This window comes from Arvicanthis niloticus, chromosome 1 (assembly GCF_011762505.2).
Source record: "Arvicanthis niloticus isolate mArvNil1 chromosome 1, mArvNil1.pat.X, whole genome shotgun sequence".
In the NCBI taxonomy this organism is placed as follows: Eukaryota; Metazoa; Chordata; class Mammalia; order Rodentia; family Muridae; genus Arvicanthis; species Arvicanthis niloticus.
The window spans coordinates 10,521,001-10,548,215 of NC_047658.1; the positions used below are offsets into that span (position 1 = coordinate 10,521,001).

The window sequence follows — 27,215 nt, forward strand, 5'->3', positions numbered from 1 at the left end:
TTAGGACTGACCTCAGCTTGTCAGGCTTCTGGCCAGCACCTTCACCCACGGAGCCACACTGCCAGTCCAATTTGAAATCTACTTTTTTGTGGTAAAGTGCTGATGTTATCAAACTCATGGCCTCTCCCACATTTCCCAAGCACTGGCTCCACCTCAGCTGGCCCCTGAGGTACCTTTGTGGGTTGGGTTTTTGGAGCTGGTCTCACGAGGCTCATGCTGACTTCAGAGTCACCATAAAGCTGATTATGATCCCCAATTCTCTATCTTTAAATCTGTTTTTTAAACTTCTGTGTATAATATGCCTTCAGGGCCCTGAAAGGGTGTCAGCTCTCCTGGAGCTGAAGTGACTCTTGAGCTGCTTGATATGAGGTCTTCTGCAAGATAAACTGCTCTTAACTGAGATCCCAGGTGTGTGCAGCAGCACCCAGGGAAGGGAGACTTCTGTTACCTGTGTGTCTAGAGGCTAACTCTGGGTGGTATTTCTCAGAAGACATCTATCTTGTTTTATGAGACAGGGTCATTTACTGATCTGGAGCCTGTAGAGTAGGCTAGGCTGGCCAAAGAGCCTCAGAACTTCCCTGTCTGGCTCTCCAGTGCTGGGATTAAGTAGTGTGGCACCATGATGTGCCCAGCTGTTTTACTGGGGAGCTAGAGATCAAACGCAGGCTCCTATACATGCATAGCAAGCACTTTATCAACCAGGCAGCTCCCCAGCGCAGAGGTAGCACTCAGCCCATGGCAGACACAAACCCACTAGCAACCGAAGCAGATGACAAGTATGCAGACATCATTTATTTGGTCCATAAGTACAGTATATTTGTTGTTTGAGTTTACAAAACATCAAATATAAATAACCTGAAACTGTAACAAATACACAAAAATTGGCTTCTTACACAGACATACCAGGCAGTACAAACTGAAAATCTGAGTAAATTAACATTGTTTTACATTAATATACACAGTGCCAGGTAACATTTAAAAAACAAGTTTCAATGCATAGCACTTGACACTTCTGTGAATCTTTCAGGTAAGAGTATGAAAATGGTTAGATCTAGGCTAAAAATAACTCTTCTCTAGCCAAAAATAAAGGCATAATATTTATACCCAGGTTGCAGCGTTCCTACCCCACAGTGTTTTCCACTAGGAAATGATAGCTAAGGCTATTTACAGGGAAGGCAACATGCACGCCCGTGTTCTTTCAGCTCATCACTGGTCCACCCAGCTTTGCTCAAAGGGTTGTAAATTCTATTCCTACTTCAATACAGCAACAGTCTCTAACAGTCTCAGCAAATGAATGCTTTCACAGGAGCGGAACCACCAAAGCCACCGCAGCCTGTGCTTTCCCTCTGCAACAAAGGATGTAACTTTCAGTTTCAACCAGATCAAGGGCAGGAGCTTGCTCAGTCTAATGCTATGACATCATCCAGATCTTCTGTCTGCTCCAAGCGGGACTTCTTGGTACAGGCACCCTCATTCTCTTCCAGTTTCCGCTTTCGGGCCCTGTCGTCCCCGCTGCCATCGGTGCTATTTGAAGGGCCTTCTTCGTCTGAATCAACTATGAGCACGTCATCTTGCTCTTGTGCTTATTTTGGAAAACAAAGCAAAGAACAGTGATGTGTGGGAGATGTCAGTGGCTCACTCTGAATCCAAGCCACCCGCACTGGCCACCCTCAGGGAAGCTGTCTCGGTGTTTGCTGTGATAAGCACATCTACTTTTGGGAGAAGGGTTGTTACTGGGGAGCCAAACTGACCCAGGGCAATTTCCTATTCTTCCAAGCAAAACAAAAAATTGTGACTAGCATATAATTCAAAGGCATCCTCATGCCCCCTGAGAGTCCCCACTGAGAAGGGGAGGAAAGAGCAGCAACAGCAACAAGCCACTTACAGCCGCCGGGACTGCTCTGAGCACTGCACAAACTCATCTAATCAGCCCTATAAAGAAGACAGCATCATTATCCCACTTCTGGAAAGGAACCAGAGGGGCAGAGACGGGCTCCCTATAGTCACAGCAGAACCCCCACACTTGTGCTCTTTAACCCTACCCCCAAAGACAGTGTGTCTTCATGTGCAAACTTAAAGGGTCACTTCTAAAACCTCAAAGTTTACCCTTAAATTTTCAGAGGATGCTACAGGCCAGAGCAAACATTCTAAAGAACTCTAAGCGCTCACATAAGGAGAAACAGAAGTTAGAAACGGTTAGCCTTCAGTTTCCTGCACAAAATAAAGGGGAGCTGAGGAAAGGTACTGATCCAACCAAGAGCAGCAAAGAATTGGGTAGCTGAAAGGTACCAGGTGTCAGCAGGACCTCTGGGAACACTCTCAGGTGGGTTTTACTTAGGCAACTGCCTTCCTGGAAGCCCATACCCAGCCTGGAAGCAGCTGCTCAAAGAGCCAGATGCACAGTTTACAGCTTCCAAATAAACAAAAACAGCTTAAGCAGAACAGACCATGGACCGAGAACTGAGCCCACAGCTTGCATGGAGATTCAGAAAACTGCTCCCAATCCCTCTAGGAACATCCCCTGGTTGATAAATATCTTCATGACCCATAATATTCAAAGCCCTATTATAGAATCAATTCCAAACCAACTCAGCCTTGGTATTTTACACTCAGTATCCATTAGAGTATCAGCTTGTTCAAGTCCTCTGGCTTGGAGGTGACTCACCTGTGGAGGTGGAAGGCTGGGCACCGTCCTCACTACCATTGGCAATGCTCTTGGCAGCATCTTCAGCTTGTTTCGGCCCCACTTTTTCAAGGGTGTCACCAACTACCTCAAATTCAACATCCTTTCCAAGATCCTCACTGAAAGAGAGACAGATGGTGTAAACAGACTGTGCTGTGCACGCCATAGTAAAGAAGCAGGGACATCCTCAAAGCTCAGAACGCACACTGCGACCCCTGGAAGGTTCTGATTTCCAGAACACTCTTGAGAAAAGACCAGACCAATGCTTCTCTAACTCAAGTGATGGAGGCTGAGTCTTCTTTATGTCCCGATCACGCAGAGAACTAAGGCAGAAGTCCGGCAGCCCAGCAAGCCTGTATGTCCTTTCTCCTGCTGCTCTGCCCAAAGATCCTTCACTCCATTTGTGACTCAATCTTGGTGTTCTGGGGACGGGGTTTGTGGTTTCTGGGTTTCCCTAGCTTTATAGACAACTCCCTACTCTCATACGTGAGTTCCAAAATTCACATCAAATTTTATGCATCCAGGTGAACAGAGGATGCACATTTTTAAAGGCAGTTCTGTTCCGAGAGTTAAAACATAGGGTGAGAAAGACAGACATTAAATTAAAACCACACCCTAACTGTGCTGTTCCTCGGATACTTGACCACTCTGTTCATCCCTGTTGTTTTCTTTTACAAGTAAGCACAAGCTGCCACTGCTCTGCAGCTAGTGCCCCAGTGAAGGCAGGGAGAGCACACCACTGCCAGCTAGCTTTGAGTCCAGTATGTAACTTAGTAGAATTTACAGTGTTATTAACACTTTGAAAACTAGGCAAGACCACATTTAAAGTATACTTACAGGGACTGGAGGGATGGCTCAGAAGTTAAGAGCACTCACTGGCTGCCCTTCCAGCAGACCTGGGCTCCACTCCTAGCACCCACATGGAGGCTCACAACCACCTGTAACTTGAGTTCCAGGGAATCCATACACTGGCCAAACACAGCACATAGACATACATGCAGACAAGACAAACACCCATACATACATAAAACCCACTTCACCTGGCTGAAGCCAGCTGTTCTGACTTCCACGTTTGTACTGTCACTGTGCATATGAAAGTGTGTGTGTGTGTGTGTGTATACATACGCTCACTTCTCTTTCTCTTTCTCATTCTCTCTCTCTCTCTCTCTCTCTCTCACACACACACAGAATACATGTAATTTTTAAAAATGTGAAAAACTCACTAAGATCTTATTATAAGCTGAAGAAAATAAATGTACCTTTACAAGTTTACCTCAAAAGTGTATTATTTTGTACCTTAGGAATTAAAAAGTGTATTTCCCATGGTTCTCACAGCACACATCAGCACACATGTGGAGTCAGCAGACCTGTGGCAGTGACATCTCTCCTTTTACCAATGTTCTCTAGGAACTCAGGTCTGCAAGCACGCTTAACCCGAGCCATCGCAAGGCGCCACAGAGATGAGGATAGCAGCAGCAGCCATCCTTACAGCCTCTACTTGTCCTCAAACTGCTTTGCTGTTTGTCCTTATATTTCTGAATCCTAGCATTCTCCTGTAGGCACAGCCCCTGAGCAGCTCCACTGAGTAGTGGAGCTTCTTTTTACGTCGGAATCCCTGACTTCTTTTCTCTTACATTGTAGAGCTACAGGCTCCTACCTATGAAGAATGTTGATCAGCAAAGTGTAGTCCTGGAGGAAGTCGTCTGCCTGAAGTCGACTGCCGTTTCTAATTCCGAAATCAGACAACTTCTTGGGGTTATTAGCTAGATGTGAACAGAAGGAAGATGTTATAATTATGTTTTCACAGTGTGGGCAAGTGAGTTATTAAAAGCCAAATTCATTATGGCTGGACTGCATTCCTTAGAAATTGGCATTCTCAAGCCCTGACCCACAGTGCTTAAGAAAGTGACTGAGTTTGAAGACACAGCTTTATACAAGTAGTAACTAGTTTAAAACAGTCTTTCACATGCCTGTAACCCTGGAATTGGGAGGTGGGGGCAGGGAATCAAAAGGCCAAGGTTATTTTCTGGGCCAGTCTGGACTACACAAGACTTTTACTTATATATTTTTAAAAAAGGGTCCATATAGAAGCTTGGCCACTCAGAGCAGGGTGCACACCCCTTCAGAGAGACTACATGAAGACACAGTGAGGAGCGGGCTCCAAGGGAAGTTTCTGATGGTTAAATGCCCTAGGCTGTGGTACTTGTAGTGATAGCAAACTAAGTGTGCTATCAGGCACTTAGGAATTCAGCCCTGAACACTCACTCACCTACCGTAAGTACAGAAGTACTTCAAGTGGACCAAGTACAAAGGACCCACAAAAACATCCAATTCAAAGCAAACTGACTCCTGAGGAGGTAGAGCTCCGCCAGCATGCGTTACTACATTTCACTCCCGAGATGATCTACAATAGCTCAAAGAATTCTTTAGTAACTAACAGTACAAAACAGCAGATAAACTTTTCTTTAGGGTGAGGACAGCTGTCTAGAATATGGCTCAAATATTAAACTAGATTCCCAAAATAGCCAGCCAACATATGACCTCTAATTACACACGACCTAATTAATACCTCAAATAATTTCTCAACAAGCAAAACTATACTACCAACAAGAATCCTGCAGCCTTTTCGGGGGAGATAAGATCTAACTTTATAAACCAGGCTGATCTCAAACTCACAGATCCTTCTGCCTCTGTGTCCCAATGCCATCCATGATCAAGGCGTGCACTCCCATGCCTGGCTAGCTTCAGATTTACCATGCAGGTGGACTGGCCTTGACCTTCTCATCTTCCTGCTTCCTTTCCCTGTTGAGGACTAGGACAGGTACGCGACGGCACACCTGACTTATGCATTGCTGGGTATTGATGCACGCCAAGCTGGCACTCTATCTAGACGATTCCTGCCCTGATGTGACATCTCAGAAGCCTTAGAGCCAGAGCTCAGTCAGCTGCAGAGCAGCGACCTGACAGCTGCCAGTCTTCTGTGTGTGAGCTGACCTTGCCACTCTTGGAAAAAAAACCTTGGATTTACACTCTCAGTGTGGTTAACAGCCTGAAGAGCATGTTCACCACCAACCTAGCCATAAGGCCTAAGACACAGGCAAAGTGCCCTTGGAAATGAACAAAAAGCCTTTCAATGTGTAAACTGCTAGAATCTGTGCACTGGGTCACTGACAAGTTACTGAGATACCTCAACACCAGAAAGCTTCTGAATCTGAAGACCTCCCACAAGCAGCCACTGCCATGACTGTGATAGCAAACACCATGCTAACACATGCAATGAGCAGACAGCCCAGCTCCTCCCTTCCTCAGGAGTTGCCAGGTAAGGAGAAGAGCGAGGGTGGTACCTTCTGTCTCCCCCTCTTCTGAAGATATCAGGATTGTGCCTTTCCCATCTTCAATTTGGACATCTGGTGCCACCATAGCAAACTTTTCTTTCACTATCTAAAAGTAGAAAAATTAAGTATTAACTAATGTAGGTAATTAAGGACCACAAGAAACCTATACTGTGCTTCTGTACAAGTTTACTTTTCCACTGAAGAGAGTTACTTATTACATAATTGTTCTGTACATGTGGTATATGCATGTGAATGCATATGTACAAGTGCCACAGTACACAAGCATAGAGCAGATGAAAGCTTTTGGAACTGGGTCCCTCCTTCCACCAGGGACTGCGTCTTCAGGTTTATCTGGCTCACCCAGTCTTTCTCTAGCCTCAGTTGTCCTTTAATTCCTGTCTGCTTCTGAGAACAGTCAGACAGGCGCACGCGCACACACAGTCTTAGCTATATGGTAAACATGGATGCAGGAAACCAAGAGATCGCTCACACCCCAACCTACATCTGCCCATGGATACAGGGCAGGTGCAGCCTGAGAGCCTGGAGAGGCTCCCTCCTCCTCCCTCACACTAGGCTCAGGCTTCAGGTCTGCCACATGTCATCTCAGTCTCCACGTCAACCCTGCCATGCAAAGTGTTTGACAGACAAAAGAATTCTTAACTGGATCCTCAGATAACCTTTCCCACTTTAAACAGTGTCTCCCTTCATGTTTCAAGATGGAAGTAAGAGACCACACTGTTAAATCCCACCTAGTAAAAAAGGAAACTCTCCCCAAGCAAGTGTCAGCACCGCATTCGGTCCTCTCTGCTCCACAATAAATATCAACCAACACTGTGTTCTAAGAAACAGCAAGTCACACACCCTGCAAGGTAAGGTCACTATTGAGTCTTTGTCCTGAGAGAAAGTGAAGTTACTCAGGCTTACTCAAGTATTTGTTCACTCATCAAACCAGGCCAACTGCAGGACGAGTCATTTCTCAGAAATCTGGGCTTTATCTATTGCCTGTCTCCTGATATCAACACAGACAAGGCTGTGATACATATTCTAGACAAGTATACCTGTTCTTTTCAGACAATGTCCCAGAAACACAGACAGAGAGGCTGATGGGGGTCTGGACTGGGAAGCCAGCCACAGGAGCTATCCATCCAGCAGTTAGGGCTGTCCAGGGCAAATCCCACCCTGGACTCACTGCTAAACGAGAAAGAGAAGCAATCCTTGTACTTGCCTTATCCTGTAAGGTAAGAACAGTCACTTTGTGAACATTCAGCCGTACAGTCACCTCTGGCTTGCTGGCACAAACATAACAGTTGGTGTTGGGAGGATCCAGTGCACAGGGCACCAAGAGCTTCTTCCTTGGGTTTGGCTGCTTATTCAAAAAAATCTTCAGAGAAAACACAAGCAGGAATCAGAAACACTGAGTTACTATTCTTATACATAAATGTAAAAAATCTTTTCTTTTTCTTTCCCCACTCTCTCTTTCTCTTTTTTTGTCTGACTATCCTGAACTTGCTCTGTGGACCAGGCTGGCCTCCAACTGGGATCCCCCTGCCTTAGTCTCTCAGGTGCTGAGATTAAAAGTGCATGCTTCCACTGCCCAGCTTTAAAATATTGCTTATTGCATACCCAATCATAAATGGCTTCACTATTCTTCTCTACATGTCAAAAGGGATACAGGAAATCATGACATTATAAGAGGCATGGTTTTGTATCTTTTTCTGGTCAGCTACCATGGAGAAGGCTGGGCTTAATGGAAAGACATCTCTTTAGTAAGCACATACCCCAGACACATAATTTACATGTGGCAAGAGTAAGGGCCGAGCCATCCAAGGGCTTGTGCCTCCTTGTGCTTGTCAACAAGACCAACTCACTGAGGTACTCAATGACAATGCTTTCAGATGCCAGGAATTCCCTAACATAAACTGACTATAGTAACATTTTTATGAAGAAAAATGATGTACTTCTTATAGCAATACTATGACTCTATTACCCAAACAAACAACAGTGACAAAATTAAGGACCAAGGGCAAATTTAAAAACTAACATTGAAGCTCAGTGTGATGACACATGCCTTTAATCCCAGAACCTGAGAGACAGAAACAGGACCTTTGAAGATCTTTGAGACCAGCCTAGCCTACATACAAAAGTCCAGACCAGTGTGGTCTATATATATAGTGAGACAGTCTCAAAAGGCCAGCCTCTTTGGGGACTGAGAGATGATGACTTAAGCAGTTAAGACCATTCAAAAGACCTGGGCTCAAATCCTGGCACTCACATGGCATCTTACCACCTGATCTGAAACTCTCTTCTGACCTCTGAAAGTACCATGAATACAAACACACACACATACATACACACATACAGACACACACACACACGCACGCACACCCACCCACACATACACAGGCATAAACCTAAAAAAGGAAATTTATACCCTGGGCCCTGTAGTTTCAATGAAAATGTCCCCTATAGGCTCCTAGAGACTGGCACTATTGGGAGTATGGCCTTGTTGGAGGAGGTATGTTACTAGGGGCAGGTTTTGAGGTCTCAGAAGCTCAAGCCAGGACTAGTGTGTCTCTTCTTTCCCTGCTACTTGCCAATCCAGACATAGGACCTTAGCTACCTCTCCAGCACCATGTCTACCTGCATGTCACCATGCTTTCTAGCATTATGCGAGTGGAGTAAGCTTCTAAACTCTAAGCCAGCCCCAATGAAATGTCTTCCTTTTTTTAAGAGTTGCTGTGGTTATGGTGTTTCTTCACAGTAATAAAACCCCAACTAAAAACCCTCAACAATGTAAAGGGATTTTAATCTAGCAACCTGGCTACTCTGGCTGAAATACAGATACCCCTTAGTATACACCTTTAATCCCAAACAATGAAAATAAAGGTAGTTTGCAGCAGCCATGTCTGAAAGTGATGTCTAATTTAGTGGCAGACAAAGCGATGAATCAGAGAAAGATTTGACAGAATAGGATATGACCAACTTTCATGAGAGGAAAGAGAAGCTATTGGGGGGGGGGGGAGGGGAAGAGGAGATGAGATGAGAGGAGATAGTTTTACCAGGACAGTTGCACAGAGAGAGAACAAGCTAGACACAGGTGAAGTCAGAATGAGCCAGAGAGTGAGGAGCCAGAAGATTACAACACATTGCTAAGGCCAGGCAGTGGTGGCACACGCCTTTAATCCCAGCACTTGGGAGGCAGAGGCAGGTGGATTTCTGAGTTCAAAGCCAGCCTGGTCTACAGAGTGAGTTCCAGGACAGCCAGGACTACACAGAGAAACCCTGTCTCAAAACAAAACAACACACTGCTAGAGTTAGTTTGAGGCCAAGCAGAACAATTCAGTCCAAAGTTGAGAGATGCCAGTTTGAATCAGTGTAGAGAGGAGTTTGGGCCAAAACAGCTGAATTGAACCAGATAGCTCAGTCTGTAGCTTTTCCCTATAATGAATCTTGGACACAGAACAAGACCAGAAGCAAGAGGAGAAGAGACCTATGTGACCTGAGGTTGCACAAGAGAAAGTGTAGCAAGGCAGTCAGCAGTAGTAACATACAACTGAAGCTATAGCCAGAACACATAGCAGAGTACATGATTACTGTGCACGAAAGCCATCTTTAGTGCCAGCATCTAAGTAAAAAAGTCAGAGCAACTGTTAACACTAGGCTAAATAGTATTAATCCACTTGATATTTATAAGTTAAGCACAAACGGCCATCAAAAAGATACTTCCATAATGTTAATAGACAGCACTGTCTGCTATAAAAAGTTCATCCAAAAAAAAATTCTTGCCGGGCAGTGGTGGCGCACGCCTTTAATCCCAGCACTTGGGAGGCAGAGGCAGGCAGATTTCTGAGTTCGAGGGCAGCCTGGTCTACAGAGTGAGTTCCAGGACAGCCAGGGCTACACAGAGAAACCCTGTCTTGAAAATAAAAAAAAAAAAAAACTAAAAAAGAACAACCAAAAGAAATTCTTAGAAGTCAAAAACATGTCAGCCTAAAATAAAAGTAAATTATAACAAAAATGAGTCAAGCTGGGAGTGGGGTGAGAGGTGCACACACTCACAGGGACCTTTTCAAGTCACCCTCAGCTACACAGTGAGTTCCAGGCTAGCCTGGGCTACATGAGACTTAAGTCTTTAAATTCCAAAGGCATTTCCTTAAAATTCCAAAGTCATTTCTTAGTGCACCAAGCACAAGAGAGGCACACGCCTTAGAGCTCAGATCTCAGGAGGCAGCGGCAGTTGGATTTCTGTGAGTTCGAGGCAGCCTGGTCCATACAGATCAGTCAGGACAACATAATGAGAGATTATCTCAAAACGCAAAACAAAACAAGATTACTCACAGTTCTACACTGGTCTATTTTTCCAGATAAAATCTTTAATCCTTCCAACACTATCAAGCCGGCGATCACTGCATTTGTAGTAGCTATAGCAGGAATGATATTCCCCGCCATTGCTAGAGGACAGAGAGACAAACATGTTCAGTGGTCAAAAGAAAAATTGTACATGGGTTTGTTGATGATACAACCTAAGGTACATTATAAAACTTACATTTTATATCAAACCTGCTCTTCATATTCATGCTGAAAATGTGCATCCTGAGGTTTGCAGCAGAAGTGACAAAATCCATTGCAGGTGGGTCATCCTGCCAGTAACACAAATGACAAGGCGTTGTCCAGTCAAAGTCTTTTCACTGGCATTACCTCCCAAACAGCCATATTTACAGGTGTGTAATCTTGTAGCCACACAGCCAGAACAAGGGAGATCTAAACTAGAGGTTGACACATGAGGCCTCACAGCAAGTAACAGAGGCCGACTGTGGGGACAGGAGCCCATCTGGTTCTCTGGTCCAGGAAGATCGTCTGCCAAGAACACTTATGACCACCATGCTTGCTAGGAAAGCATTCCTGCTTAAACAAATACAGTGTGAACTGGAAAGATGGCCCAGAGTCGGTTACCAGAACTTGCAGCCCTTATAGAGGACCAGAGCTCAGCTTCTAGCATCCACTTGGTAGTCACAACATCTGTAACAGCAGTCCAGGAGATTCAGTACTGCTTTAGACTGTTGCAGGACAGACATGCAGGGAACACACATACAAGTGCAAGCACAACACATATAAAGAAAAATAAGCATATCTAAAAAAAAAAAAAAACATGGCTGGAGATATGACTCAGCAGTTAAGAGCACTGACTGTTCTTCCAGAGGTCCTAAGTTCAATTCCCAGCAACCACATGGTGGCTCACAACCATCTGTGATGGGACCCAATGCTCTCTTCTGAAGAGACTAGACTGACGGTGTGCTCAAATGAAATAAATAAAAATTTAAAAACAACAACAAAACCAGGGGCTGTGGGGGCTCACACCTTTTATCCCAGCACTCAGGAGGGAGAGGCAGGTAGATCTCTGTGAGTTGAGGCCAGCCTGGTCTATACGAGTTCTAGGTCATCCAGGAGTATAGAGAAACTTTGTTTCAAAAAACCAAAACACCCACAACAAAACCAGACGTACTCTCTGGGCCCACTAGTAGTGAGGCTGCTACACACACACAGAACCCAGGCAAGGACAGCCAGTTCCAGCATCTGCAGAGCCCTACCAGCATGGTCTTCCGGTCTTCCCCGGCTGTGGCTGTGAACTCTCAGCCTAGAGCTGAACAGATACCTTGTGCACAGTGAGAGTGGCTGAGAAAAGACTAAGACTAGGCCTTTGGGGGTTGGAGGGGGAGAGGAGTGAGGGAGGGTGTCTCACCACATATCCCTGGCTATTCTGGAACTCACTATGTATGTCTGAACTCATACCTATCTGCGTGTGCCTCTGAGCACTGGGACTAAAGGCATGAGCCATCATGGCAGGCTGTCTACTTCTATTTTGGTAGTGAGATGAAGCAGGTTTGCTCTAGAAAATATCCTTCTTCTTTAATTATTTGTTTTTAAAGACAGGGTTTCTCAGGGTAGCCCTGGCTGTCCTGGAACTCGAATTGTATAGCAGGCTGGTCTCAACTCAGAGAGATCCACCTTCCTCCTGAATGCTGGGATTAAAGATGTGCACCACCACACCTGGCTTTAAGCCTTTATTCTTTCTTATCTTTTTATTTTTTTAAAGATTTATTTATTTTATATATCTGAGTACACTGTAGCTCTTTTCAGACACACCAGAACAAGGCATCAGCTCCCATCACAGATGGTTGTGAGGCACCATGTGGTTGCTGGGAATTGAATTCAGGACCTTTGGAAGAGCAGTCAGTGCTCTTAACCTCTGAGCCATCTCTCAAGCTCCAAGCCTTAATTCATAAAGAAATAGCCTGAGGAACTGGAGATCAGGTTTAGGGCACTGGCTGCTTTCTGGCGATCCCAATTTCAATTGCCAACCAGCACCACATGATGGCTCACAACCAACCCACCTCCAATTCCCGTTCCAGGGCTCTGCCTATCTGGATACCAGGCATGCATGCCTTGCACACACACTCACACAAGCAAAGCACTCACATATATAAAAAGCAAAGTACAAAGCACATGTCTAGAACTATCCCCTACACCACTAGGTGCAGAGTTACAAGGCAGCCGCGCTCAGCTCCAGGAGCTCCTTATTTGGCCTCAGTGAAGTAACAGAAACTTTCCAAATCACTAGAATAACAACAAAGAAAATATTTAAAAACCTACCATTTATATCACATAAACCCAAGAGACTAGTGTTTATAAGAATTTCAAAAATCTAAATTCACTAGCTTTGTTTTAGATGTGATTCAACCAAAGTTTCAAAGTTTGTGGACACAAAGTTATCTGAGGATTCTAAAAATGGCCAATCATTTTTCCTTATTCTGAGACCCATAGCAAATCTTTCCTTTCCTTCCCATGGTGGGGATCAAACCCAGGGCCCATGCACGCCAAGCAAGTAAGCACACCACTAAAGAGCTGAAGACGCATCCTCAGCCCCACAGCAAAACTCTGTTGCTGCAGGAATAAACAAACTGTCATGTAACCAATTTCACCTAATTAAAATGCCAATTAATCTCAATGAACTCTCACTTAAGAAAAACTATGTCTTCCTGAGAACAAAACTAAGTTGGTGGCGTATCCCCCTAGCATGTGTGAGGCCCTGAATTCAATCTCCAGCACCACTTGAACTGGGCAAAGTGGTGCACATATGTGATAGGTCTCTGAGGCCAGCTTGGAGGACAGACCCTGTGTCTCAGACATAACAAAACCAACACAATGTCATTTTATTTGTGTATTAAGAGGCCTTTTTGATTTGCCTTTGAGACAAGTTCACTCTCTAGCCTAGGCTAGGATGGCCTCAAACATGGTAATCTACCCCAGCCTCCCAAGTGCTGGGAGTACAGGACTGGGCCAGACCTGGCTTTTCTCTCCAAAACTTCTGAAATATCCTACTCACTTCAACAGAAAGACAATCTCAGAGCTGAACGTGGCAGCACATGCTTTCCACTATTGAGCATGTTAACAGGGCTACCCACTAAGACCTTGTTGCATAAGCTGTTGATGGGTCTCAGCACAGACAAGGGCCTGAGCTTTGTCCCTCGTGTGTGTGTGTGTGTGTGTATGTGTGTGTGTGTGTAGCTATAAAGACAAAAAAAATTTTTTTAGGTTAAATCAGGCAAATGAGCTGCTGCCTCCAAAGGCAGAAGACTTAACATCTGTTTTTCTAAGTCAGTCAAACATCCCACTGGAATAAATTATGTTCTAGTCAATATAACCATAAAAAACATGAGTGTGTTACTAGAAGCCAAAATAAAATTTTGTGATAATGAAGTTTATGCACAGAAAATTCAAATTCTAATAGAACAACTGGAGATGAAGGCATTCAAATAAAATATATAATACCCCAAACTGTTAGCTTTCCTTGGAGCACAGGAACACCACGAGTGAGGTATCTAAGTGATGGACACATGTCAAAACGAACCTTATCCCAGATGAGCTCGGCTCCATCCCCCTTCTCGGCTAGATGGACTCTCAGAGTCTCGATGCTCTTTGAAAACAGACTTGCATAGCTCTTTACATCCAGAACCTGCTGGTCTTTCAAACCCAACTGGGGCTCATTTTGTTGATCTGCATTGGCTTCTTCTCCTAAAAATGAACAAGAATGTTTAATAAACTCCATCTTGCTCTATTCAACAGATTCAACTTATGGCCATTAAGATTTACAAAAGGAGACAAATGTCTCAATATTGTCACTATGAGCACGTATACAAGGAAACTGCCAAGGCTGCAGATGCTCTAACGCCACGTCAGGATCTCATGGTATTTTTGGGACTTCAAAGAATATAAAGGCAGGGCTGGAGACATGACTGCAGTTACGAGAAGTGGATGCTCTTCTGGCCTTGGTGAGAACCGACACTCATGTGCACACACCCACATAGCTGGCAAATAAATGTAAAGGGTAAAGTGTGAGCAATCTATTACGCCCAGCACGGTTAACACTCTAAGTGGAAGCTGTCAGTCACAATTCCACATGCCCAATGTTACTCTTTATTAAGTTCAAGCATACCGTGAGCTGCAGCATAGTTCATAGTTCATATAAACTACAACATCCCAATGACAAACAAGTAGTCACTAGAATTGTTTTATTTCCTTGAATATAAATTTTAAAATTGTGTTTCTAAAGTAAATCTTAAAGAAACAATCACATGAGTACAAAGGCAGTCTGTATACACAACCACCACGAATGACACTTTCAGGAATAATGAAGCCATGATGTCCTAATCAATGACAATTAAAAAATAAATAAATAAATAAAGAAAAAAAAACAAAAAAACAAAAACAGGCAGCTTGTGAGAGCAGGGTTCTGCTGGGGTGTGTAAGAGGGTGTCAGGAGCTCCTGATGAAGTGGTGTTGGACCCAAGTTCTCTCATGCAGACACACAGCACCTCAGCTGAGGGCTCCTGGGATAGGCAGGAGAGGAACTAGCTACATTCTTTACCTTGACTCTGCACTTCAGCCCAGTCCAGTGGAACTGGAGGTTTCCTCTTGCGCCAGAGTTTGTCCATTGTCAGCAGATATCTAATATCATCTTTAAAAAGCTGAAATAAACAAATCCTATTAATCCTATAGAGCCCAAGTTGATAAAAATAGATCAAATTCGGTTGATTTACTAAAATTATGCCATGAAATCAGGTTTAAAAGCCCAGCATAAGTAAGCAGAATAAGAATTTCCAATACCACAGGAAAGGATCAAATATTTGAAGCAGGGGGACAGCACCCTCAGTTCTGCTGGCTGACCAGGCCCTCCTACAACCCTACAACCACTCCACAGGTCAGTCCGAAGGCCAGTGACACAAACTAAAGGGCTCAATGAACCGCAACGCAGTCTCTCAATGCTCTGTAGGTAGTAATATGCTCAGAGGCTTTGTGCTCCGTTTCTGCCCTTTGTGTTTTGGGGTTGGGGTTAGGGAACATCTTAAATTATAAACACTTAGGAGATTCTAGGGTGACTAACAAGAGCTAAGGATTCTGTAATTATGAAAACCAACAGCAGTGAGGCCTAGCTTGACTGGATGTCCCAATCACAAACAGCTGGAGACCACTCAGGAAACAATCAGCAGACAACGGTATACACTTAGAAGTCGAGGTGACTTAGAGCAGGTAACTGAACTGCTAAGAGGATCTGGGCAGGAAAGAGATGCAAGACCTTCTAAATACATTACACTAAATTAAAAAAGAAAAGGAAGTACACCTTTCTGAGATAGGGCTCAACGATAGTCATGCTTATCAGATGAGTGAGTCCTGGGGCTGCAGAGATGCTTCAGGGGTTAAGAACACTTTTTTTTGGTAGTTTTTTTCAAGACAGGGTTTCTCTGTGTAGTCCTGACTGTTCTTGAACTCACAGAGATCCTCCTGCCTCTGCTTCCTGAGTGCTGGCATTAGAGGCATATACCACCAGCACCTGGTGAGAACTCCTGTAGCTTTTGCGGAGGACTGGGGTTCCGTTCCCAGCACCCACGTGGTAGCTCATTTCCATCCATAGCTCTAGTTCTCTCTGCTCAGACCCCACTTCTGAGCTGAACACCAGCATGCACATGGTGCACACACTTGCATGCAAAACACTGCTACACATAAAATAAATTGCAAAAAAGAGGGAGGGCAAAAATTAGATAGGGAGGAGGAGCAAGGAGGACGCCTGACCTTGGTAAAAAGTTTAACTGGATCATATCCAGTTGATTTAGCCCATTCCTTAGTGGAAATACGCTTAATGTCTCCATCTTCATTAGATGCTCGGGCTCTGGCTTCAGCCTCTGTTGGCTCCCCTACAAAACAAGCATCATATTTTCAACATATGATTAAGGTCTCACCTGTGGGAGAAAATTCATTCATAGAAGTCAGCTGTGTGTGACACATTCAGAGCTCCAGGACAGTAACGTGAATACCAGTGTCTTTTTGTGCCTCCATATTTTTCTAAATTTAATTTACATGTTCCCTTTACATGCATGGGTGGTTTGAGCTACATGTGTGCATACTCACACAAATGGATAACTTTGTCCTTGGAGGCCAGAAGAGGGTAGGACATCCCTTGGAACTAGAGTTACAAAACGTTGTGAGGCAACATGTGGACCCTGGGAACTGAACCCAGGTCCTCTAGAAGAGCAGACAGTGCTCTGAACCCAAGCCATCTCTCCAGCCCCGTGATACCATCTCTAAGAGCACAGGAGTAACAGTGTAAAGCATAGCCCTATAAACAGAACAGGGCACTACTATTAGCAACCCAACTGATTAGACCCGAGAAATGTGTCTTGATTTCTTCATCAGCGAAATGCAACTACTCTTTTGTTAAAAGGTTTAAAACTGGCAATGAGAGGATAGGTGTGGCAGTGCGCACACCTTTACTCCCTGAGCTCTGAGAGACAGTGGCAGATGGACCTCTCTGAGCTCCAGGACAGCAAAGTCCACCTAGGAGTTCCAAGATAAGGACCACATACAAAGACTCTTTCCTTAGGCACCACTATTAAATATATCACAAGCAGTCAGTGAGTGCAGAGAAAGGCGCCCTTCACTTACAGGCAGCTTCAGGGTCAGCTCTGTCAGGAGACACTTCTTGATCAGCATCTTCCTCTCCAAACAGCTGGCTACAGATTTCAGAGAGTCAACTTTTAGGTATAGGCATTTGGAACTAATGTGATTACTGTTCCACAAACAACTAATTTACAGTACTCCAAAGTCTTAGCAGGGATATGGCAAACAATTGATAAGCTGCAGTCCACAATTCTAGGGCTATCCTGGCACTGCAATCTGATCATGCTGTCTGCTCATGGCACTAAGGCTAGATCTGAGATGTGTATCCACATCTACTGGCTAGGTTCCAAATCTTCCAATATAAAAATGTGTTAGCAGAGATGGCAAGCTTCCTTGTCGAAGAACACCAGGACACTTACAGGGCACCCTTGGCTAGCCGTTCCACAAACATTACACATTAGAGTTGGCTGTGGATGGTTACTGAACAGGGTTGGAGATCCAAACCACGGCCTCAGGCATACCAAGCAAATACTATGCCACTGAGTTTCAATCCAGCCCCACTAAGTATTTTTAACTTCCATTGTGATTTCTTGTTTAACCAATGGGTTATTTATAAGTATGTTTTCATATTTCCAAATATATACATTCGTACAAACTTAGTTGCATGCCTGTGTCCAATACCAGACTAAACATCTACAATTTTGCCCACAGCATGCTAAGAATGCTGTCTGAGTGAGACCCAGGAAAACCACTGCTGTCTCCTCACCATATTTAACCACTGTAAACACAATGTTTTTAGAGTATTTAAGTAAAAATGGCCTCACTTTCCATGATCAGTTCTGAAAATATGCCAGAAAGATATAAGTCTTACTTGAACAAATACTTGGCCCATACGATGCAATGGATAGGTTCTGAAGGCGTGTTCCGAATCGTACAGCCAGGGAATGTTCTCTGGGTAGGCTTAGGATGACATTCATAACACTCAGTCACACCCTATAACATTAGGACACGGGAAAGTGGTTACCCTACGATGGTTATGAGGTACACTCCACATGTCAACTGGGTTTTATGTTGTCAAGAAAAATATTAAATTTTTGCAAAACCCTTACTGTACACATAAAGAATCTAGTCAGAATACAAAGGCTAAATGAAGTGACCACAGCCATAGCTAAGACAGAACCAGGACTCCCTACTATAGAGAGGGCTGGAGAGAGAGGGCTCAGAGGTTAAGAGCCCTGGCTGTTCTTCCAGAGGTCCCGAGTTCAGTTCCTAGCAACCACCTGGTGGCTTACAACTATTGTAATGAGATCTGGTGCCCTCTTCTGGTGTGGAGGTATACATGCAGGCAGGATGCTGTATACATAATAAACAAATCTTTTTTTTTTTTTTTTTGGTTTTTGAGACAGGGTTTCTCTGTGTAGTCCTGGCTGTCCTGGAACTCACTCTGTAGACCAGGCTGGCCTCGAACTCAGAAATCCACCTGCCTCTGCCTCCCAAGTGCTGATAATAAACAAATCTTAAAAACAAAACAACAACAAAAAAAACCCAAAGAGCTTTCTAGCCACATATTTAAAGATATCAATGAAAATTAACAGATTTTGATCTGTTAATACCCTGAATTCCCTCATATCCCAATACCCCAATACCCCAAAAATCTCATAAAAAACGAGTATACCAGGATGATTGTCAATCTCAACAGACACCAAAATGTATGAAATGCCAAGGGATCCCCAATGTGGGACCATCAGATGAACCTCTTTTTATCTCAGTACATCTGAATCTCAGCCTTCACATAGAAGCATAAAAGACAATGTCTCTCCACTAACAAGTTAAAGAATCAAAACCCAGGCTGGAGAGATGGCTCAGTGGTTAAGAGCACTAACTGCTCTTCCAGAGGTCCTGAGTTCAATTCCCAGCAACCACATGATGGCTCACAACCATTTGTAATGGGATCTGATGCCCTCTTCTGGTGTGTCTGAAGACAGCTACAGTGTACTCATATACATACAATAAATAAATCTTTAAAAAAAAAAAAAAAAAAAAAGGAATCAAAACCCACAAAAGTGGTTTTAATATACATTAATGGTAGGTTCAGGACTTGTTCCATAATTTGTGCCCTTTATCTTCCAACAAAATGTCTTGGATGAGGTCACTAACAAGCTGCCATGGTTTGTGTCATAGTGGGGGAACAAAGAGAGCAACTACCTTGATGCACCCAAAGACACCAAAGCCCCCACTGATTCTACACCCCAAAACACACACAACCTCTGTAGAATACAAATAAGTGTCCAAGACTAAGTTACAACAGAAGAAAGGGCCACTCTGTTAACAGATACCCCAGTCAAAAAATTACCAGACAAGCCAGCCCATTTTAGGTACTTTTTAAAAATAGCTTCGAACCTGCAAAGGAATTCTTCAAACATAGCCTTTAATGTTTATTTCCTGAAGCGCAAACCAATTCCAATCCCAGGATCTTATGACCAGAGGCCAACAAGCGCTCACCATCCTCTTCTGCTAGCTTTACTAAAATGCTTAAAGTATTTCACAAATACATCCAGATAGTTCCAGATCTCCTCAGACCTGCACACCCAGACTCCTTTAGATAAATAAACTTAACATCACTGACCTGGATTTAGGACTAACCAATTCTACTGCTGAACTAGACTCCCCAAACCAAAAGTTAACGTGATTACTTTTATTATGTGTGTGTGTGTGTGTGTGTGTCTGTGTGTGTGTGTGTCTGTGTACGCTCTCGAGCATGCACAAGAGCACCACTACATGTGTGGAAACCAGAGGACAGCTTGTGGGAGTTTGGGGTGCAACATGTGGGTCAAGGGCTCAAGCTCGGGTGGTTTAGCTTGGCAGCAAGCCCCTGCTGAGTCGGCTCATTAACCCAAAAGTAAGTTTTAATTTGCTTTGAGACTGGATCTCCCTATATAGATCAGGCTGGCCTTGAAATCAGATTCTACCGTCTCTGCTTCCTGTTGCTGGGATTAAAGGCTTGTTCCACCATGCCTGGCTCACTGAAACTTTTAAAATTCTGATTTATTGTCTGTCATCTACAACATGATACGAAGTCCATGACTAAGAATTTTTGTATAATTTGTTATGTCAGTCTAAGGATTTGTTGTTGTTTGTTAATTTTGGTCTTTCCTCTTTTTTTGTTTTGTTTTGTTTGAGACAGGGTTTCTCTGTGTAGCCCTAGCTATCTTGGGGCTCACTCTGTAGACCAGGCTGCCCTTGAACTCAGTGTTCCACCTGCCTCTGCCTCCCAAGTGCTGGGATTAAAGTCGTATGCCACCATGCCCAGAGTGGTGTTAAGGATTTTAATAGATAAATTAAGCTAACAAAGCAGTAGAGTCAAAAGGTCTCTTCCTTTGCCTTTAGATCATCCTAGGCTTTATTTGAGGGTAGGGATTTGCTGGGAACCGAATGAAGCCAGACACCCAAGCATAAACATCATCGTGTCTTATCAGGCATGAAATCTCTACACCTTGGATGCTGACCTGTTTCCTCTAAACAAACCCAAAGTTTCTTTCTTTCCCAGGTCTCAAGTAAGTGGAAAATCAAACAATTTGTCTTCACCTTCTTGATAGTGGTCACCTGTCCGAGATACCCAGCAGTCCCGCTCTCAATGAGAGGCACGTCAGCTGCCAGACACATCCTATTCACATGATTTCGTGCAGCTGAAAGAAAACACTGGTGAGCAAGAGTTTCTGAGGAAACCAACAAGTCCAGATGACAATTACAAACATGTCTTGCTTTCAGTCAAGCTCATGTTCATTGTGACTGTGGGGATATAACTTGACCACTTCTGCCTGTTGGAGCTGCAACACTGGGCTACAGCCCTGGTCACTACAGGGATATTCAGCAAAACTACCGAGGAATTAATATTGCATATTCACTCTAAAAAGACTTCTAGAAAGGACTCCCAAGTGCCTGGCTGCGAGTGCAGCCTGTCTGCAAGTGTAAGGCCTTATGTGTGACTCAAGATACTTCTACAATATCCAAAGTGGGGCTGAAAAGATGGTTTAGCAGTTAAGAGTATTGGTTGTTCTTCCAGCCAGAGAATCCAGGGTTCAGTTCCCAGCACCTACAAGGTGGCTCAAAACTGCCTGTAACTCCAGTCCAGATCTGCTTCCTCTTTTGGAGTCTGAGCACTGGGACAGCACACATTACACAGACACATGCAGACAACACACCCATTCACAAAAATACATTTAAAAGAAAAGCATCAAATGCATTAAGGTGAGATGTGAGCTGCACAGGCCATTTCCATGCATGTAACATGCTACTACTCCACCATCATGTCATCCATGGAGGATGAGGGAGACAGAAGATGGAGCAAGGTCCTCCCTTTTAGTAATCACTATGCACATTTTGCACACTACTTTATTGCTTCACCACATAGGCCCTGGCTGGCCCACAGCTTGCTACACGGGGCAGACTAGACTTGAACGCAGAGATCCACCCACACCTGCCTCCTAAGTACTGGGATAATGGACCTGCCCACCAGGCCTGGCTTCCCAGAAACAGACGTTACACCTGTGAAGATCTGGTATAGGATCTTCTAGTACAGGCACAGCTAGAGTAATTCTAGAGTCCGAGCTTTTACTTGGAGCAGCCTAAATTGGAAGGCAGAAGCTTAGACAAAGACTGAGAGGCAGAGGACTGCTACCAGTTTAGAGCCAGTCTCAGGGAACATAGTGAGTTCCAAACTGGCTTGGGGTAGAGTGAGACTGTCACACACCCAGCTGTTCTTGTTTCCTTTGTCATGGGGAAGAGGAAGCAATGAGACGTGGAACATTAATCCCCTTACCTCTGTTATCTAATGCATTCATAACCAATATAAACTGTCGAAAAAACTCCACATTGTAGTCTGGGCTGAAAAGCAAAATGGGAAGAAAAAAAGTCACCAAAACTGCCCTCATGTATGATTTTCTCAGTATAGTCCTGAAAAGGATAACTGTAAAAATAACTGTTGGTGGGAGTATATGCCATAGATACAGGAAGGCTGGGATTGTCCTAATATAAACACAGTTTAAAGGAACTCAAAATCTCAAATCTCTCTCCTTTCTGAACAGCTACCTAAGGCAACAAGACAAACTCTTCAACTGGCAAAAAGCTGGCATAGCCTCACTTGTGCCTCCCACTCGCCTTCTCAGGGCAGCAAGTGCCTGGGAACATACTAGGAGCACATTCCCAGGATTTGCTGGGCCTAGGGCTTCTCCTCACATGGTCACCATCAGGCCGGGTTCAGGCCCCTCGGGGCTCTGCTTTTAGCAGCAATGGGAAAGAGGCACAGGGTAAGAGAGTCATAGGGCGATAGGAAGGTCTGCAAAGCAAACATCCAGAAAATTAGAAATAGCCCAAGAGAAAAATGCCCTGAGAAAGTGTAGGGCTCTCTCTAATTCTAGCCCTTCTTATAGGGACTGGGGGGGGGGGGGGGGGGGCAGACATCCTTGGAACCTTGCTTTGACACCTCCGTAAGGACAGACTTATCTGTCATCACTGAGGTAAGTACAGTTGGACATACACTACACACAGCCTCAGAGACTCCTCAGGCATCAAAGTACAGTTCTTTCTAAGCTTCCAATTAAGTTCCCTACTGACATTAAAACATCTCTTAGCTACATAATTCAAATGTACACCAAACGCTAATAACAATGGTACTGATGTGGGCACGGACATCCTAACAACGCAGAATAACACAGGGCTCGCATACATGCCAGATAAAAATACCTTACACTTTAAAGATTTAATTAAAAATGCATAGCAAACAGCTTTGTCATAAAATGATGTGCGTACTTCATGATGCTGTCATGGTGGGCCTCAATGTTTGCTTGGGGGTGGAACTGGAGCACACTTTCTTTGGCAACCTGAGAAAAGCAACAGTAAATCACTGTTAACATTTGTGTTGGCATTTGAAATCTGACTGAAATATACACGATGCTTCATGTATAATGTGGTCATCTTATTTATGTACAAAAACTGTGGGAAGATCACATCAAGTATATTCGTATTCATAAAATTAACTTTCCCTACATGTGACTGTATACACTTCTACAAGAATGGCAAGCTTCAGAAAAAAAGGATAACAAGAGGCCGGGGCTCTAACTCGGAAAGAGCATTTGCGTATTCCCTGCAGTGCAAAACAAAAGTAAACTTAAAGCGCCATAACCACTGTTCATTCACTTAAGAGCCTAAGAAGCCTTCTGTAACAGTCCAGGTAAACATAGCTACAAAGATGTGATGGCAGCTTAGGAAAGGCTGCTGCCATAGGAAAAACTTAGTCAAAAGTCAACACAGCAGAAACATCTGCTGGGAAGGGAGCTGCAATAGAAAAACATAAAAGCAGCTTTGATGGAGGGAGGGCTGGCAGGAAACAGAGAGGAGAGATACTCACAACAGTCTTTTTTCTCCCTAAGATGTAAAGGAACAACCTTAGTCACGAAGAGGATACAAAAGACATCTCAATTACAGGACCAGGGTGGCTGCTTGCATTTCCTTTCAGACAGCAGGGACATGGGTCACTCCCTTATTCTTTTCATTCTATTGGATTCAAGAGGTAGGTTTGTGTAGTGAGGCTCAGTGGGTAGTGCGTGGTCAACTGAGTTCAATCCCCAGGACACCAGGTGGGAGGAGAGGGCTGACTCAGTTATACTGACTTCCATTCCCATGCAAATGGCGCAAACTTGTAAAGGAAATGTTAATCACAGACATAAAAATAAAAAGAGCCAGCTTCACCCACTCCCTCTCTCTACAGGAGTTGTAATTGTGTCTGTTAAGTGAAAGCTTGGTCAAAGAGTTCTAAGTGCCGTATGAGTCCTAAATGCAGTATGAGAAAGTTACCTGAGCCTTTGATCTTCCAACATGTTTCTTCTGAAACAAGAACTGCCTGTTGAGGTTGCTGACATCGATAGTGTCCAGATCAATCTACAAACGCAGAAATCCAGGTAAGCCACAGTGTCTGAGCAACACCACTGTTTTCAGCATTCATAACCCAGAGCTTACCAGCAGCCAAAGTGCTTTCCTGGACAAGTCACACCCAAATTGTTAAACAAATAAAAACTGCATTTAAAGATTATGGGAAAAACAGCACTTAAGTCAAAGGTAAATTCAAGAGTGCATTAGAGATGGCTAATTTTATGTTTGTTTATTTAATCATGATCCTTGCAAATATTTTAGGGAATTCCTTAGATATCATAAAAGCTTTGGTTAAAATTATAAAAGTTTCTGGGTGGGCAAGGTGGTACACTTGGTTACCTGTTAGTTGGAGGTCAGTCTGGTCTCCATAACGAGTTCCAGACCAACCAGGGCTCCACACAGAGACTCTCCCTCAAAATATAGTGAATAAATAAAGTTTTCTAGGCAAAGGAGATTGAAGGCAGTAAAGTGGCTGCCCTGACAGCTACAAGGAGCAGGGTTTGATACCCCAGAATCCACATTAAAACAAGCTGGGCAGAGTCCCAATCCTTTGCAATCCCAGAGCCAGGACAGTGGGGCTAGGAGGAATTCCTGGACCCACTAGCCAGTCAGCCTAGAACATCTGCAGAGTTCCAGGGCAGCAAGAGACCCTGCCTCAGAAACTGCTGGACAATGCCCCAGGAGAACAAACCTTGAAGTCATCCTCTACCTCCACACACAAACAAACACACATCTGTCTGATAATTTCTAATTTACTGTGCCATGTCATTTCTCATTAAGTGATGTGGTAATCAGATAAGGAAAACGTTAGTTGCTTTCTTTCTTTCTTTTTTTGAGATGGTCTCTCTGTGTAACAGCCTCAGCTCTCCTGGAACTCTTTGTAGACCAGGCTAGCCTGGAACATACAGAGATCAGGCTGCTTCTGCCTCCTAGTGCTGGGATTAAAGATGTGAGGCACCACACTCTAATTCTTTACATACACATTCACTCAGGATTACTTGAGGGCTGTTGAAGGAAATGTCCTATGTATGGTAAAAAAATAAATAAGTAAGTCAAGTTTAAAATCTAGTCTAGGAGCTGGAGATGGCTCAATAGTTAAAAGAGTGCTGGCTGCTCGTGTAGGACCAGGGGCTCAATTCTCAGTCCCGACATGGTGGGTCACAGCCATTGCTAACACCAGCTCCAGGGACACCTTCAGGCCTCTTGGGGCACCAGGCACATACACAATGCAGGCAAAAGGTCCATACACATAAACTAAAGGGAAAATTTTTAAGTAATAATAAAATTTAATCTAATCGCTACTTGAAAGAAAAAAACCAGCTAACATCATTTGCATTCTATTTCAATAAACTTTCATAAACAACAAAATGTTCTCATCATCAAACATTCTAATAGTTTAGAGCAGTTTGTGGAAACTACAAAACATAATCACTGAAATATTCATTAGTACTTCAAAGTTCATTGCAAAAATTTAACCAAAGCAAAACAATTAAAAAGAGAGAACAAGCATTTATTTTCCAATTCACCCCAGTCTACTGCAAAATCTACTCTTAAAATAGCATCAAGCGTCACTAGTATACTGTATTTTCTATGGAACGAAATTGCGTGTGAAGCCTGACCAATAAAGAATGCTTCCCTCCAATTCTGCCTCGGCTTAGACCCTGACACTGGCAATTTCATCCTGTGTTTCTGCTAAACCTTAAGGCATCTTCAATTCACATCCAAGGTTCAGATACTATCTCCAACACATTCACAAATTACAGCGGCTTCCTGTCATTGCACATTACACTAAAGCAAAACTTAAGAATCCTGAATTTTTTTTCTTGGGTAAGTTGTTGCTACGTAGCCTAAGCGGACCTCAAACTTCCGATTCTACAGCCTCCCGATTGCATGAATTACAGGTTGTCATCCAATCGTGCAATCCCCAAGGAGTATCTTTAATGACATAAACACGGATCTGCACTATGCCGAGCACAGAGGCGTGCGAGCCCCAAAGGAGTCTATCCAACCACTTGCGGCGTCCCCCCAGGGTAAGTTACTCAACCTCATAGCGACTCACTTTCCTCATCTGTTAAAAATAAAACGGCATGCAGACAGCACTTGCAACCTGGAGGCCGGTGGCAGACTCGGGAATGAATGCATGTGTGCACGCCCGGGTTGCTGTGGCTGGTGGCTGCAAACCGCTTTGCCGCGGGATCGTTATTTTAAGTTAAGGGGATATTCGAATTAAAATCACAGCGTCTACAGGGTCTCTCTTCTGGTATCCCAGTCTAACTGGGGAAACTGCCTCGGGAGGCGGCGCACGCAGGCCCGGGGAGCCGAGGCCCGCGAACAGGAGGTCCGGGGAGCCGGAATCCGGCGTCTCACCAACCCGCTTCCCGCGCGATGATCCTAACCCCAGGCCTCTGGGGCCGCGCCGCCCTGACTCCCTCCCAGAACCCAGGCCCCGCAGGCAGACCGCCATTCACCCGGAGCTCGGGCCTCACCAGGTCGATGTGGGAGAAGCCAGTGAGCACCAGGTTCTTGAGTAGCTCACAGCCGATCCCGCCCGCGCCAACCACCAGTACCCGGCCGCCGGACACCGCCTCGGCCAGCTCCCGGGGCAACCCCCGCGACAGTGCCATGGCGGGACGTCCACGAGCCGCGGTACAGTCGGAGGCGGGAGACCCAGAGCGGTAGCCGGAAGTCGGTGGGGGAAGGGCGGCGTAGCTTCCGCTCCTGCGCACTGCGTCCGCCAGCCCGCTCCAGGATGGGCCCAGGCGACACCTTGAGAGCTGGCTTACTTCTCATACACTTGCAGAGAAGCGCAGACCAGCTCTCAGACTGAGATGCCTAAGGGTCGCCTTCTAAAGATCTCGGTTTGAACTCCCAACAAAAGCTCCTTATTTAAGGGTTAAAAAAAAGGTATGACCCTACATGTAAGAGCACTTTCAAATCAAGAACATTGTTATCTAAGCTGTGTGTGTGTGTGTGTGTGTGTGTGTGTGTGTGTGTGTGTGTGTGTGTGTGTGTGCGCATCTAAGATATGTACATATCGGCAGAGGATAGGAGCCAACTCTCACAAAGAAAAATGGACAACATGGACAAAAGATGTCTTAAGTTTCCAGAGTCATTCATTACTAAGGTGAGCATTCTGAGTGTATGTCTTAGATGTTCCTGCTTCCCAAGGATTCAGAAAGCCAATGTGTTTCAGATTGGTAGCTGACTACCAGACAGCAACCATGATGACCTTTTTGATTCAAGTTTTGCTTTCAAGAGTACATTGGAGTTTCTTCTCAGGCCAACCACTGGCCTGTTCATAGCTGGTTGCTGTATAT

The 27,215-nt window shown here is 44.4% G+C and overlaps 1 protein-coding gene across 1 annotated transcript; it reads right to left on the reverse strand.

Moving 5' to 3' along the window:
- Positions 1-770: 770 nt before the first annotated feature.
- On the reverse strand, positions 771-26,585 carry Uba2 (ubiquitin like modifier activating enzyme 2). Its single transcript, XM_034494333.2, has 17 exons — positions 26,385-26,585; positions 23,824-23,907; positions 22,780-22,850; positions 21,791-21,855; positions 20,557-20,657; positions 17,843-17,964; positions 17,017-17,084; positions 16,147-16,268; positions 14,945-15,044; positions 13,928-14,091; positions 10,565-10,658; positions 10,357-10,469; positions 7,244-7,399; positions 6,028-6,124; positions 4,341-4,446; positions 2,666-2,802; positions 771-1,582 (listed from the first exon to the last, which is right to left on the reverse strand). Exons 1-17 carry the CDS (start codon positions 26,520-26,522, stop codon positions 1,401-1,403), a joined length of 1,920 nt encoding a protein of 639 aa, XP_034350224.1. The 5' UTR covers positions 26,523-26,585; the 3' UTR covers positions 771-1,400.
- Positions 26,586-27,215: the final 630 nt, after the last annotated feature.